We start from the raw sequence: 15,697 nt of genomic DNA on the forward strand, positions 1-15,697 counted from the left end.
GCGCTTTCTGGGTCTGGGACGCTCGGAGGCGCCCCCTCTTTCACTCTCGTGTCGGCCGGCCGCAAAAGACTGGGGTGCGTCGAAAGGGGTTTTCCATCTCGGCCCTGTTGCCCCGGGCGCTCGGCCTCCCACGTCCCTCCCTCCGGCGGGGAGGAGAACGAAGGAGGGCTCGAGGCTTCTCGACCTACCGCCCGGACCCGCGTACCCCGGGGAGGGGGGTGCGCGAGCGCACGGGAGAATGGTACCCGGGACGGCCTTTCGCGTGCGGGGGGCTTCTGTTTTTCCTCGGCAGGTGGCGGCAGGGCAAAATCGTCGGCGCGAGGCCGGGCGTCTTTCTCGGGCGACGGAGCGAGAGGGGCTCCCCGCGCCCTCCCGACGTCGCCCGCCCGCTGTCCTCGCGTGCCCTCGACGCCCCCGCCCTGCGGAGCGCCCTGGCGAAGCGGAAGGAGACCCACCACCGCCCCCATCACGTTCGGTACCCTGCGGGGATTTGGCGGATGGCTGGCCTCAGCTTCCTGATCCTCGCCTCATCGGTATTTTTCACTCGCCCATTAATGATCCTTCCGCAGGTTCATCTAGGGAAACATTGGTGCGACTTTTGCTTCCTCTAGATAGTCAAACCTCTAGATAGTCAACGAACAGAGTGATCCACTATTAAGTGTCGCACTTTGTGGTTGTGGGGACGCTCGGAGGCACCCCCTTTTCACTCTCAGTTCGGCCGGCCGCAAAAGAATGGGTTGTTTTCAAATCTCGGCCCTGTTGCCCCGGGCGCTCGGCCTCCCCGCCCCTCCCTCCAGCAGGGAGGAGAACGAAGGAGGGCTCGAGGCTTCTCGACCTACCACCCAGACCCACATACCCCGGGGAGGGGTACGTGAGCGCACAGGAGAATGGTACCCGGGACGGCCTTTCGCGTGCACGGGGGGCTTCCTGTTTTTCCTCGGCAGGCAGCGTCAGGGCAACAATCATCGGCGCGAGGCCGGGCGTCTTTTTCCTGGGCGACGGAGCGAGAGGGGCTCCCCGCACCCTCCCGACGTCGCCCGCCCGCTGTCCTCGCGTGCCCTCGACACCCCCGCCCTGCAGAGCGCCCTGGCAAAGCGGAAGGAGAACCACTTACACGTGCATGGCTTAATCTTTGAGACAAGCATATGCTACTGGCAGGATCAACCAGGTAGCTCCCCAACACGACTGGACCGCGTTGAGGCGAGGGAGCGGACCCGGAGGGGGAGAGCGAGGAAGAGAGGCCGGAGGAAGCCCCGCAGCGGGAAGGGCGCCCGGAGGAAGGGAAATCCTCATCGTCGTCGTCGTCCGTGCCGGTAGGCGGCATCACGGGGGCGTAACCCACGGGAAAAAGGAGCCTGAACGGCGAGTGCAGTGCCGCCAGGAGATCGTGCACGCTGTACGGCGCGCAAAGCCACCGATGCGGAGGGCGTCTGGAAAATACCCACCTTGCACGGAGAGGGCGAGGTGACTGGCCCGCGGAGGACGCCACGGCCGCCCCGCCTCGTGACCCACCGCTCCCGGGGCGACACACAGAGTCGCTGCTGGGGAGAGGGGCCAGGGCGTGGGGGGGCCTGCGCGGCGCCGCCGTCTGGCTTAGACCCGGCCTCCCGAACGGAGGGCATCTGTCGCGAAAGACCACCCCTTGCGCGGGAAGGTCGAGGTGACTGGCCTCCGGAGGACGCCACGGCCGCCCTGCCTCGTGACCCACCGCTCCCGGGGCGACGCACAGAGTCGCTGCTGGGGAGAGGGGCCAGGGCGTGGGGGGCCTGTGCGGCGCCACCGTCTGGCTTAGACCTGCCTCCACCGCGGGGGGTCCTCGACCCACCGGCGGACGGGCGCGAGGAGTGGGAGAGGGGGGCTGGCCGTCGGGGTCCGCCGCGGCTCCAGCACAAGCCCCAGCGACCCGGAGGTCAAGCGCGGGGCATGGTCGGCCTGGCCGTGTCGGCGTCGCCCTCCAGCGTAGTCCCTTGTCCCGGGCTCTTGCCCGTAACCTCAAAGGTGACCGACCAAGCGGCGTCTCCCCCCGAAGCCGTGTCTCGACTGTTGAGAACAGACGAAGTCCGGTGCGGCAATACGCCGGGTACTCCCTTCGCCAAACTCGTGCCCCCCCCTTCGATTCGTCTTTCCTTCTCCATCCTCCATTCTCGCTCCGGGGCGTCCGCTTGGTCTCTCTCTCGCTCTCGCGCTCCCTGCCGAGCCGCCTCGGAGGACGGCGGACGAGGGGAAGGCGACGGCGTTCGGCCGCGGGGCACACCGCACGGTGAGAACCCACTCGCCCGCCTCCCCGCACGTCTGTCATCCCCCCACTATCGTAGGGGCTCGGGAAAAGACTGGAAAACGCGGAGCTCAGCGGTGGCGTGGAAGCGCCACCCACTGCCGCCGCTCTCGCCGATGCCCACCGCGGAGGCTGCCCTTCGGACGCTGGGGTGCGGCGCGGGCCTCCGCGGACAAGCTGCGCATCTTGTCGTCGTCGTCCGTGCCGGTAGGCGGCATCACGGGGGCGTAACCCACAGGAAAAAGGAGCCTGAACGGCGAGTGCAGTGCCGCCAGGAGATCGTGCACGCTGTACGGCGCGCAAAGCCACCGATGCGGAGGGCGTCTGGAAAATACCCACCTTGCACGGAGAGGGCGAGGTGACTGGCCCGCGGAGGACGCCACGGCCGCCCCGCCTCGTGACCCACCGCTCCCGGGGCGACACACAGAGTCGCTGCTGGGGAGAGGGGCCAGGGCGTGGGGGGCCTGCGCGGCGCCGCCGTCTGGCTTAGACCCGGCCTCCCGAACGGAGGGCATCTGTCGCGAAAGACCACCCCTTGCGCGGGAAGGTCGAGGTGACTGGCCTCCGGAGGACGCCACGGCCGCCCTGCCTCGTGACCCACCGCTCCCGGGGCGACGCACTGAGTCGCTGCTGGGGAGAGGGGCCAGGGCGTGGGGGGCCTGTGCGGCGCCGCCGTCTGGCTTAGACCTGCCTCCACCGCGGGGGGTCCTCGACCCACCGGCGGACGGGCGCGAGGAGTGGGAGAGGGGGGCTGGCCGTCGGGGTCCGCCGCGGCTCCAGCACAAGCCCCAGCGACCCGGAGGTCAAGCGCGGGGCATGGTCGGCCTGGCCGTGTCGGCGTCGCCCTCCGGCGTAGTCCCTTGTCCCGGGCTCTTGCCCGTAACCTCAAAGGTGACCGACCGAGCGGCGTCTCCCCCCGAAGCCGTGTCTCGACTGTTGAGAACAGACGAAGTCCGGTGCGGCAATACGCCGGGTACTCCCTTCGCCAAACTCGTGCCCCCCCTTCGATTCGTCTTTCCTTCTCCATCCTCCCTTCTCGCTCCGGGGCGTCCGCTTGGTCTCTCTCTCTCGCTCTCCCTCTCGCTCTCGCGCTCCCTGCCGAGCCGCCTCGGAGGACGGCGGACGAGGGGAAGGCGACGGCGTTCGGCCGCGGGGCACACCGCACGGTGAGAACCCACTCGCCCGCCTCCCCGCACGTCTGTCATCCCCCCACTATCGTAGGGGCTCGGGAAAAGACTGGAAAACGCGGAGCTCGGCGGTGGCGTGGAAGCGCCACCCACCGCCGCCGCTCTCGCCGATGCCCACCGCGGAGGCCGCCCTTCGGACGCTGGGGTGCGGCGCGGGCCTCCGCGGACGAGCTGCGCATCTGGAAGTCAAAGGGCCGCCCTCGGAGAAGATCGTTGTGCTGCCCCGCGCGGGGAGCGATTCGGACGGCGGGCCCCCACGCCGAGGTGGGTGGGCGCCCCTCCGTTCGCCCGTGCGGGTCGTCGGACCGCTGCCGTACCACGGTTCGGGTCAAACTCCCCACAGCTCGGCCGCCTCCGTCCGTAGACGGGAGGGCGACCGCCGGCGTGCGCGCCCAAGGACGAGTGCCTGAAACCCGGGGGGGGTAACAGAGGAAGGAGACCGCCCGCCGTAAACCGACGCGGGCTCCAAAGCCCGGGCCGAGCGAGCGGCACCACCTCCCCACCCGGGAGCGCTGAGCCAGATCGATCGGAAGAAAGGGCAGGGGCTCGGGTGGAACCCCTGCCTCCGTTCTTCCCCTCGGGGGAGACGGGGAAGAAACGTGCCCCTGGAGTCCTGGAAGCGAGTGTCCGGCGCGCTCCGGGCGCCCTCGAGACGGAAGCCGGGTCGCGGTGCGATTCTCTCATAGGTCTCCCCGTTGGCGCGGAAGCGGGAGACATCCGACACAGAGAAACGCCGAGCCCGCTCCGAGGGGACAAAGTCAGAAGGAGCGATCCGCCCTCCCAGAGCCCTCCTGCGGACGAGGACTCTGGATCTGCCCCCCTTCTGACGACCGTCGCCCTCAGAGGACAGGAACCCACGTGGGGAGGGTCCGTTCGGGCTCGGGCGACCCAGGAAACGCGTCTCGGACTCGGGACGGACAACCGGCAAAAGTCCCCCTGGAGCCGCGGAAGCCTGGTCTCGGCGCGAGTGCGAACTTCCATGCAAAAGGGGGGTACTCGCCAAACCGCCTACCCGAGTCGAGGAACCACGAAAACAACGGATTTTGGTCGGGGCCGAGAGGTACCTCTCTCTCCTATATCCTGCAGCTGGTGTGCAAAACTGGGTATTTGCATGGTGAGACACCGACCCCCACTTTAAGGGAACAAAGTCAAAAAGTGTCCGACCTCCTGGAGCCGTGCGGCGGATCCGGCGGCCAGAAATTTCCTCATTCCGGTTCTATTTTTTTTTTTTTCGAATTTGCGAAATTTGGAGGCCAGGCGGCGTGGCTGGGACCTGGACTAGCTCGAAACACCCTGAACCGGTGAGCGGAATCGATTTCCCAAAGTTCTACGGCTCCCGGAAGCCAAAAACAGCTCGCCGGAAAATTTCAAAGTCCCAAGGACTCTTTCTTGAAAATCAATCCGGGGGCCATGGAAGTGTCCTCGGTACAACCTCAGAGCTTTCCCCCGCCTGGAAGTCTGACAGCGGTCTGACGTTTTTCAAAGTTTTGAGCTCTCTGTTTGTTCTCAAATGTGGATTTTCTCAAAAATTCAACTTTCCGCCCGCGCCCTGCAAACTTCACCCCCACTTAGGTCACTGCCTTGGGGTGCTTTACAACATATTGACGCCCCCCTGGGGTGGAAGTAGGGGAAATGTGACATTTTTCACAAAATCGAGATTTTCTCAAAAAACGCACTAAGTTATTTTTTTTTTAAAGTATCAAGGACTCTTCCAGAAAATCTTCCCCAGGCTCCTGGAAGCGTCATCGGTACGCCTCCAGCGGTTTCCCCTGCATGGAAGTCTGACACACGCCTGAAATTTTCAAAGTATGAAAATATGCATTTTCATCCAAAAATTCAACTTTCCGCCCGCGCCCCGCAAACTTCACCCCCACTTAGGTCACTGCCTTGGGGTGCTTTACAACATATTGACGCCCCCCTGGGGTGGAAGTAGGGGAAATGTGACATTTTTCACAAAATCGAGATTTTCTCAAAAAACGCACTAAGTTATTTTTTTTTTAAAGTATCAAGGACTCTTCCAGAAAATCTTCCCCAGGCTCCTGGAAGCGTCATCGGTACGCCTCCAGCGGTTTCCCCTGCATGGAAGTCTGACACACGCCTGAAATTTTCAAAGTATGAAAATATGCATTTTCATCCAAAAATTCAACTTTCCGCCCGCGCCCCGCAAACTTCACCCGCATTTAGGTCACTGCCTTGGGGTGCTTTACAACATATTGACGCCCCCCTGGGGTGGAAGTAGGGGAAATGTGACATTTTTCACAAAATCGAGATTTTCTCAAAAAACGCACTAAGTTATTTTTTTTTTAAAGTATCAAGGACTCTTCCAGAAAATCTTCCCCAGGCTCCTGGAAGCGTCATCGGTACGCCTCCAGCGGTTTCCCCTGCATGGAAGTCTGACACACGCCTGAAATTTTCAAAGTATGAAAATATGCATTTTCATCCAAAAATTCAACTTTCCGCCCGCGCCCCGCAAACTTCACCCCCACTTAGGTCACTGCCTTGGGGTGCTTTACAACATATTGACGCCCCCCTGGGGTGGAAGTAGGGGAATTGTGACATTTTTCACAAAATCGAGATTTTCTCAAAAAACGCACTAAGTTATTTTTTTTTTAAAGTATCAAGGACTCTTCCAGAAAATCTTCCCCAGGCTCCTGGAAGCGTCATCGGTACGCCTCCAGCGGTTTCCCCTGCATGGAAGTCTGACACACGCCTGAAATTTTCAAAGTATGAAAATATGCATTTTCATCCAAAAATTCAACTTTCCGCCCGCGCCCCGCAAACTTCACCCGCATTTAGGTCACTGCCTTGGGGTGCTTTACAACATATTGACGCCCCCCTGGGGTGGAAGTAGGGGAAATGTGACATTTTTCACAAAATCGAGATTTTCTCAAAAAACGCACTAAGTTATTTTTTTTTTAAAGTATCAAGGACTCTTCCAGAAAATCTTCCCCAGGCTCCTGGAAGCGTCATCGGTACGCCTCCAGCGGTTTCCCCTGCATGGAAGTCTGACACACGCCTGAAATTTTCAAAGTATGAAAATATGCATTTTCATCCAAAAATTCAACTTTCCGCCCGCGCCCCGCAAACTTCACCCCCACTTAGGTCACTGCCTTGGGGTGCTTTACAACATATTGACGCCCCCCTGGGGTGGAAGTAGGGGAAATGTGACATTTTTCACAAAATCGAGATTTTCTCAAAAAACGCACTAAGTTATTTTTTTTTTAAAGTATCAAGGACTCTTCCAGAAAATCTTCCCCAGGCTCCTGGAAGCGTCATCGGTACGCCTCCAGCGGTTTCCCCTGCATGGAAGTCTGACACACGCCTGAAATTTTCAAAGTATGAAAATATGCATTTTCATCCAAAAATTCAACTTTCCGCCCGCGCCCCGCAAACTTCACCCGCATTTAGGTCACTGCCTTGGGGTGCTTTACAACATATTGACGCCCCCCTGGGGTGGAAGTAGGGGAAATGTGACATTTTTCACAAAATCGAGATTTTCTCAAAAAACGCACTAAGTTATTTTTTTTTTAAAGTATCAAGGACTCTTCCAGAAAATCTTCCCCAGGCTCCTGGAAGCGTCATCGGTACGCCTCCAGCGGTTTCCCCTGCATGGAAGTCTGACACACGCCTGAAATTTTCAAAGTATGAAAATATGCATTTTCATCCAAAAATTCAACTTTCCGCCCGCGCCCCGCAAACTTCACCCCCACTTAGGTCACTGCCTTGGGGTGCTTTACAACATATTGACGCCCCCCTGGGGTGGAAGTAGGGGAATTGTGACATTTTTCACAAAATCGAGATTTTCTCAAAAAACGCACTAAGTTATTTTTTTTTTAAAGTATCAAGGACTCTTCCAGAAAATCTTCCCCAGGCTCCTGGAAGCGTCATCGGTACGCCTCCAGCGGTTTCCCCTGCATGGAAGTCTGACACACGCCTGAAATTTTCAAAGTATGAAAATATGCATTTTCATCCAAAAATTCAACTTTCCGCCCGCGCCCCGCAAACTTCACCCGCATTTAGGTCACTGCCTTGGGGTGCTTTACAACATATTGACGCCCCCCTGGGGTGGAAGTAGGGGAAATGTGACATTTTTCACAAAATCGAGATTTTCTCAAAAAACGCACTAAGTTATTTTGTTTTTAAAGTATCAAGGACTCTTCCAGAAAATCTTCCCCAGGCTCCTGGAAGCGTCATCGGTACGCCTCCAGCGGTTTCCCCTGCATGGAAGTCTGACACACGCCTGAAATTTTCAAAGTATGAAAATATGCATTTTCATCCAAAAATTCAACTTTCCGCCCGCGCCCCGCAAACTTCACCCCCACTTAGGTCACTGCCTTGGGGTGCTTTACAACATATTGACGCCCCCCTGGGGTGGAAGTAGGGGAAATGTGACATTTTTCACAAAATCGAGATTTTCTCAAAAAACGCACTAAGTTATTTTTTTTTTAAAGTATCAAGGACTCTTCCAGAAAATCTTCCCCAGGCTCCTGGAAGCGTCATCGGTACGCCTCCAGCGGTTTCCCCTGCATGGAAGTCTGACACACGCCTGAAATTTTCAAAGTATGAAAATATGCATTTTCATCCAAAAATTCAACTTTCCGCCCGCGCCCCGCAAACTTCACCCGCATTTAGGTCACTGCCTTGGGGTGCTTTACAACATATTGACGCCCCCCTGGGGTGGAAGTAGGGGAAATGTGACATTTTTCACAAAATCGAGATTTTCTCAAAAAACGCACTAAGTTATTTTTTTTTTAAAGTATCAAGGACTCTTCCAGAAAATCTTCCCCAGGCTCCTGGAAGCGTCATCGGTACGCCTCCAGCGGTTTCCCCTGCATGGAAGTCTGACACACGCCTGAAATTTTCAAAGTATGAAAATATGCATTTTCATCCAAAAATTCAACTTTCCGCCCGCGCCCCGCAAACTTCACCCCCACTTAGGTCACTGCCTTGGGGTGCTTTACAACATATTGACGCCCCCCTGGGGTGGAAGTGAGGGAAAGGGGGCATTTTTCACAAAAAACGGAAATTTCTCAAAATTTTTCTAAGTGTCAACGGATCTTCCAGAACAGCTTCCCCGGGCCCCAGGGAGCCTCTGCGGGATAGCGCCTACCAGCGCAACCCGCTGGAAGCATGGAAGTATTAGCGGCAACTCCCGGACAGCTTCCCCGGGCCCAGGGGAGACTCCGCGGGATAGCGCCTGCCAGCGCAACCCGCTGGAAGTATGGAAGTATTAGCGGCAACCCCCGAACAGCTTCCCCAGGATCAGGGGAGCATCCGCGGTATAGCGCATGCGATTTCCCCCTGCCTGGAAGTCCGAAATTTTTAAAGCATGAAAATATGGTTTTTCGCTCAAGATTCAAATTTCCGCCCATGGAACACACACTTTGACCTCACTTTGGAGATTTTTAGGGGTACTCAGGCCGACTATTAAGCCCCCTCCGCCGGCTTCCACTGGCCGAATATTAAGCTCCCTCCGCCGGCTTCCACTGGACGAATATTAAGCCCCCTCCGCCGGCTTCCACTGGCCGAATATTAAGCCCCCTCCGACGGCTTCCACTGGACGAATATTAAGCCCCCTTCGACTATTAAGCCCCCTCGGTGTACACTCCGTCAGGGCCTGAGCTGGGGCGGGGTGCCGGCCTCCCAGCCGCGTCCAAAGAGCTCAACCATGTTCATCACTGTCCCAACCAAAGTGGGTGCTTGTTTGTTTAGGTCAGGTGACGATAATTCCCCCCCCCTGCCTCGAGGCAAGAAAAGACAGCCAACCTCCGCAGGGGACTTCCGACAGGGAGACATCGAGCCCGCTCCGGGGGGACAAAGACAGAAAGGCGTCCGCCATTCGAGAGCCCACCCCTGGTTTCGGACTCCGGAATATTGCCCTTATGACAGTGATCCCCTCCGGAGAACAGGGACCCCCGTGGGAGGGGTCCCTCCGGCCTCGGGTCGCCCAGATTCGCCTCTCTCGCTTCGGACACGCGCCCAGCCAACGTCCCGCAGGGGACTTCCGACAGGAAAACAACGAGCCCGCTCCGGGGGGACAAAGACAGAAAGGCGTCCGCCATTCGAGAGCCCAACCCTGGGTTCGGACTCAGGAATATTGCCCTTATGACAGTGATCCCCTCCGGAGAACAGGGACCCCCGTGGGGAGGGGTCCCTCCGGCCTCGGGTCGCCCAGATTCGCCTCTCTCGCTTCGGACACGCGCCCAGCCAACGTCCCACAGGGGACTTCCGACAGGAAAACAACGAGCCCGCTCCGGGGGACAAATACAGAAAGGCGTCCGCCATTCGAGAGCCCAACCCTGGGTTCGGACTCAGGAATATTGCCCTTATGACAGTGATCCCCTCCGGAGAACAGGGACCCCCGTGGGGAGGGGTCCCTCCGGCCTCGGGTCGCCCAGATTCGCCTCTCTCACTTCGTACACGCGCCCAGCCAATGTCCCGCAGGGGACTTCACCTCCAGGGAACAGGGACCCCCGTGGGGAGGGGTCCCTCTGGCCTCAGGTCGCCCAGATTCACCTCTCTCACTTCGGACACGCGCCCAGCCAACGTCCCGCAGGGGACTTCCGACAGGAAAACAACGAGCCCGCTCCGGGGGACAAAGACAGAAAGGCGTCCGCCACTCGAGAGCCCAACCCTGGGTTCGGACTCAGGAATATTGCCCTTATGACAGTGATCCCCTCCAGAGAACAGGGACCCCCGTGGGGAGGGGTCCCTCCGGCCTCGGGTCGCCCAGATTCGCCTCTCTCACTTCGGACACGCGCCCAGCCAATGTCCCGCAGGGGACTTCACCTCCAGGGAACAGGGACCCCCGTGGGGAGGGGTCCCTCTGGCCTCGGGTCGCACAGATTCGCCTCTCTCACTTCGGACACGCGCCCAGCCAATGTCCTGCAGGGGACTTCACCTCCAGGGAACAGGGACCCCCGTGGGGAGGGGTCCCTCTGGCCTCGGTTCGCCCAGATTCGCCTCTCTCACTTCGGACACGCGCCCAGCCAACGTCCCGCAGGGGACTTCCGACAGGAAAACAACGAGCCCGCTCCGGGGGACAAAGACAGAAAGGCGTCCGCCACTCGAGAGCCCAACCCTGGGTTCGGACTCAGGAATATTGCCCTTATGACAGTGATCCCCTCCGGAGAACAGGGACCCCCGTGGGGAGGGGTCCCTCCGGCCTCGGGTCGCCCAGATTCGCCTCTCTCACTTCGGACACGCGCCCAGCCAATGTCCCGCAGGGGACTTCCGACAGGAAAACAACGAGCCCGCTCCGGGGGACAAAGACAGAAAGGCGTCCGCCACTCGAGAGCCCAACCCTGGGTTCGGACTCAGGAATATTGCCCTTATGACAGTGATCCCCTCCGGAGAACAGGGACCCCCGTGGGGAGGGGTCCCTCCGGCCTCGGGTCGCCCAGATTCGCCCCTCTCACTTCGGACACGCGCCCAGCCAATGTCCCGCAGGGGACTTCCGACAGGAAAACAACGAGCCCGCTCCGGGGGACAAATACAGAAAGGCGTCCGCCATTCGAGAGCCCAACCCTGGGTTCGGACTCAGGAATATTGCCCTTATGACAGTGATCCCCTCCGGAGAACAGGGACCCCCGTGGGGAGGGGTCCCTCCGGCCTCGGGTCGCCCAGATTCGCCTCTCTCACTTCGGACACGCGCCCAGCCAATGTCCCGCAGGGGACTTCCGACAGGAAAACAACGAGCCCGCTCCGGGGGGAAAAAGACAGAAAGGCGTCCGCCATTCGAGAGCCCAACCCTGGGTTCGGACTCAGGAATATTGCCCTTATGACAGTGATCCCCTCCGGAGAACAGGGACCCCCGTGGGGAGGGGTCCCTCCGGCCTTGGGTCGCCCAGATTCACCTCTCTCGCTTCGGACACGCGTCCAGCCAACGTCCCCTCCAGAGAACAGGGACCCCCGTGGGGAGGGGTCCCTCCGGCCTCAGGTCGCCCAGATTGGCCTCTCTCGCTTCGGACACGCGTCCAGCCAACTTCCCCTCCAGAGAACAGGGACCCCCGTGGGGAGGGGTCCCTCCGGCCTCGGGTCGCCCAGATTGGCCTCTCTCACTTCGGACACGTGCCCAGACAACGTCCCGCAGGGGACTTCCCCTCCAGAGAGCAGGGACCCCCGTGGGGAGGGGTCCCTCCGGCCTCGGGTCACCCAGATTTGCCTCTCTCACTTCGGACACGCGCCCAGACAACGTCCCGCAGGGGACTTCACCTCCAGAGAACAGGGACCTCAGAATTTTCCTAAGAGGCAAGGCATCCTCCTTATAACCTTCCCAGGCTAATGGAAGTGTCCTTGCATTACATCCGAGGTTTTTTCCTCTGCATGACAACACATGATTCGAACCCGTGACGCCGGATCGGCAAGGCCGCAGCGCTAACGAGTGAGCCACCGTGCTGTGATGAGGATCGATGGATCCAGTTGGTACCTCATCGTTACAGCCATGGCTGCTCGACAACCGTGTAGGTGCCACCCCTGGGGCTGAGTCATCCCCCGTGATGCCGTATAGGTGATTCTGACAGGTGGATCCGGTTAGGTGCCACCCCTGGGGCTGAGTCATCCCCCGTGGTGCCGTATAGGTGATTACGGCGGGTGGATCCGGTTAGGGATATAACAGCAACCCTACGGATCTTTAGCAGCCGTGTAGGTGCCACCCTTGGGGCCGACTCATCCCCCGTGGTGACGTATATCAGAGTACGGCAAAACACATCCGGTCAATTCCAATCACCTGTGCTGGCGTCTTTCACCTGGGCGGGTGACACGCGGAGGAAAAGCAGTTTGCCACCGTTCAAGACACAGAGAAACACAGCGCTTTAATCAACTATTACGGGACGCTCCGTTTGACTGCGGGAAACCCTTCGCCATGGAGCGGTGAGTAGAAGACATTCGTCGGCCACATAGAGACACATAAATGTACCTTGCAGCGGAGTTGTACTCAAGGTGACCGGTTTTATTGCTTGTGTCCCCGCAGGCATCCACGGACACCGCTTACATGCCCCGTGTGTCACAGGGCAACCAAATACATATCCACACATCTGAGACGGGTATGCCTGAGGTCCCACGGGGAGTCGGAGATAAAAACCGCCATCGCTTCGGCCAAGTGTCAACTCCGCTGTATCGCTAGCAAGGGGACAACGATCCAATTCAGTGAGCTCAAGCCCCTCCATTCGTTGGAAGAGACTGTTACCTTCTTAGAAGGTCGCGGCTTTTTAATAGCAAACAAGCCGAGGTTTGAGTCACAAAACGCGCCACTGACCTCTGAAGGGTCCGCTCAGGTACCAGCTGACAATACGGAGCACCGCCCAGGCTCCATGCCCCTGGAAGAGCTAGATTCGGATGAGATGGACGTGCCTTTCCTTTTACGGCCGGTAGACAGTCCGGTGGGAGAACCGTGCTCCCCGCCCCTGGCAGAGCGAGATTCGGATGAGATGGACGTGCCTTTCTTTTTACGGACGGTAGACAGTCCGGTGGGAGAACCGTGCCCTGAGCCTGACCACACGGGGAGCGTCGTGGATGGCAGCGATTTAAGTATTCAGAAAAGGGAATGGAAAGACAAAAACCGCAGGGCTACCAAGGCCGCCGGATTGTACAAGCGTCACTCATTGAATCACCCCATGTTAAAGGGGTTCCACTCGTACCTGACAGTTACCCGTGGGGTCCCAAACTGTCAACAGGAGGTATCAAACGTAGCACGGTTTCTATTTTTTGTGAACCCAAGATTTGTAACACTCGAGTACCTCGTAAAACCATCCAAGGTTAATAATTTTTTCGAGCAACTTGGAAAACTCCGTCTATCGAGCCAGACCTCCCTCAAAATGTTGAAGCACATACGGAGATTTACCATCTATCAGATGAGGGCCACCAAACTGAGACTGGAGAATCCGCAGCTTTATAAGGCCTGTGAAGTGTTCATGAATTTTACAACAGACCTCCAGAAAACATTGTACAAGGGAGCCTGCCGAGAGTCTGTCAGTAAAAGGTGCGCCGTTCAAAAAAGCCAATCGTCCGCGGATTGTTACCGAACCTTGCATGTTGGTTAATTGGCTTCATTTTTCCCCACAGGTACGATATATTGATGAAGCCATCAAAGTCACCCAAGGACTGCCAGATGATACTGGAGGAGGCAAGGCCAACATTTCTAGCTAGCATCGAGGCTGTGACAGATGGCGGATCGGAAGTAGATCGCCGGGAAGTCGTACTGTACCTCCAAGCCCTTCTGATTCTAAAACATCTCCAAAGACCGGGTGTCGTTCGTAACATGACGGTAAGTCGTCGCGCCCTGTGGGTCAGCGGTATTTGCTGAACCGGTTCAATATTTTTCCACCTTTTTTCACATCGTAGGTTTCAGAGTGGAATGAGAGGATCCATCACATGTACCACGGAAGGCGCAAGACAATTGTGGGTGTGAAGACTCACAAGTGTTCCACCTCTCAGGTAGCAACTTTCGTACTTTCGGAGGAAGAGGAATCGGTAAGCTTTTCTCAAAGCCAGGGAACCCAGGCAACCCCACTCGCCTTTTGGAGGGGTGCCCTCTGGCTTGAGATTAACATTTTTTTTTCTTTTTCAGTGGTTCAAAGCATATGCGGAACATGTCAGGCCGGTCTTTACCGCTGGCCGAAAGATCATCACAAACTTTTTTGTGACGTGTACCGGGAAGGTCATAGAAAATCCGTCTGTGGGACTCAGACGATACCATTCAAGGCAAGGCGGCCACCAGTCAAGTGACCCACAGCCGTACGTAGCAACCGGTACTAACGATATGCTTTTCTCCGCAGCTACAACCTCACAAACATCACCAGCCACCTCGTACGGCGGGTATGTGAGACATGGACTTTGTCACAATACACGGATTGTGAAAAGCGATTGTTTGCTCGGTACTTGGCACATACAAACGACGTGGCCGAGCGAATTTACCGGGAGAAGACCCTGACCGATATGTGCCGTGCCCAAGAGCTGGTGTTCAACGCAGGAAATCGTGATGACGCTGAGATTCTGTCACCAGTGATGGCATCGACCAGTGAATTGGATAACGAGCTGGTAGACCTCACGGAAAGTGCACCCGAGTCACACGAGTCTGAGGGGCATGCAGGAAATCGTGATGACGCCGAGATTCTGTCCCCAGTAATGGCATCGACCAGTGAATTGGATAACGAGCCGGTAGACCTCACGGAAAGTGCTCCCGAGTCACCCGAGTCTACTGAGTCTACCGAGTCGTATAGTCTCGAGAATATTCGGCTCATCCCATTCAGGAGAACAAAGCCCATGTGAATCTGTCAATTTTGGTCTGTCATGAATAAAAATATTCAAATCTACGTTCATCTTTGCCTCTTTGACTCGGTCTAAAATCACTGACCTGTGATTTTTTTCCCTTAGAAAATTGCCCCAAATTTTCTAAGTGTCAAGGACTCTTCCAGAAAAGCTTCCCCAGGCTCCTGGAAGCGTCCTCGGTACACCTCCAATGTTCCACCACGGTCATCACAAAAAATTGACCTTTTGTTCAGGTCAAGCGATTTGAGGAAGGCACGGCAGCCCGTACGGTCCAGGGGTTGATCAGTCCCCTGGTACGTCCGTCCCCGTGCCCCGAAGGGGTTCCCCGCTTCTCGCCTGCAGCAGGCACGGCAGCCAGCAGCCCGTACGGTCCAGGGGTTGATCAGACCCCTGTACGTCCGGTCGTGGTCTCCGTGCCCCAGAGGGGTTCCCGCTTCTCGCCTGCAGCAGGCACGGCAGCCAGCAGCCCGTACGGTCCAGGGGTTGATCAGACCCCTGTACGTCCGGTCGTGGTCTCCGTGCCCCGGAGGGGTTCCCGCTTCCCCCCTGCAGCGTTAGAGGGGGGGATACGCATCGGAGGCAAATGACAAAAGCTTGTCTCGAGGGATGACTTTCAATAGATTGCAGCGGTTTCACGCCCTCTTGAACTCTCTCTTAAAAGTTCTTTTCAACTTTCCCTCACGGTACTTGTCCGCTATCGGTCTCGCGCCGGTATTTAGCCTTAGATGGAGTTTACCACCCGCTTTGGGCTGCATTCACAAACAACCCGACTCCGGGGAGACCGGGTCCCGCCACGCCGGGGGCCGCTACCGGCCTACCACCGTCCGCGGGCTGGGGCCACTATTAGAAGGACTCGGGCCCCCGAGCGACGTCGGGGTGGTCCGGTCTCCCGTACGCCACATTTCCCGACGCCCGCCGGGCGGACGGGGATTCGGCGCTGGGCTCTTCCCTCTTCACTCGCCGTTAC

General features: G+C 58.1%; 1 protein-coding gene across 1 annotated transcript; it reads left to right on the forward strand.

The window, feature by feature from the left end:
- The first annotated feature begins 12,265 nt into the window (after nt 1–12,265).
- On the forward strand, nt 12,266–15,493 carry LOC143790771 (uncharacterized). Its single transcript, XM_077279172.1, has 5 exons — nt 12,266–13,441; nt 13,525–13,726; nt 13,804–13,932; nt 14,030–14,163; nt 14,238–15,493. Exons 1-5 carry the CDS (start codon nt 12,774–12,776, stop codon nt 14,728–14,730), a joined length of 1,626 nt encoding a protein of 541 aa, XP_077135287.1. The 5' UTR covers nt 12,266–12,773; the 3' UTR covers nt 14,731–15,493.
- Nucleotides 15,494–15,697: the final 204 nt, after the last annotated feature.

Source organism: Ranitomeya variabilis, unplaced genomic scaffold (genome assembly GCF_051348905.1).
Source record: "Ranitomeya variabilis isolate aRanVar5 unplaced genomic scaffold, aRanVar5.hap1 Scaffold_551, whole genome shotgun sequence".
In the NCBI taxonomy this organism is placed as follows: Eukaryota; Metazoa; Chordata; class Amphibia; order Anura; family Dendrobatidae; genus Ranitomeya; species Ranitomeya variabilis.

Coding starts and splice junctions, on each gene's coding strand:
- LOC143790771 (XM_077279172.1), top strand. CDS start 12,774: ATGCCCCTGGAAGAGCTAGATTCGGATGAGATGGACGTGCCTTTCCTT. Junction 13,727..13,803: donor GTGTCGTTCGTAACATGACG/GTAAGTCGTCGC, acceptor TTCACATCGTAG/GTTTCAGAGTGGAATGAGAG. Junction 14,164..14,237: donor CTCAGACGATACCATTCAAG/GCAAGGCGGCCA, acceptor TTTTCTCCGCAG/CTACAACCTCACAAACATCA.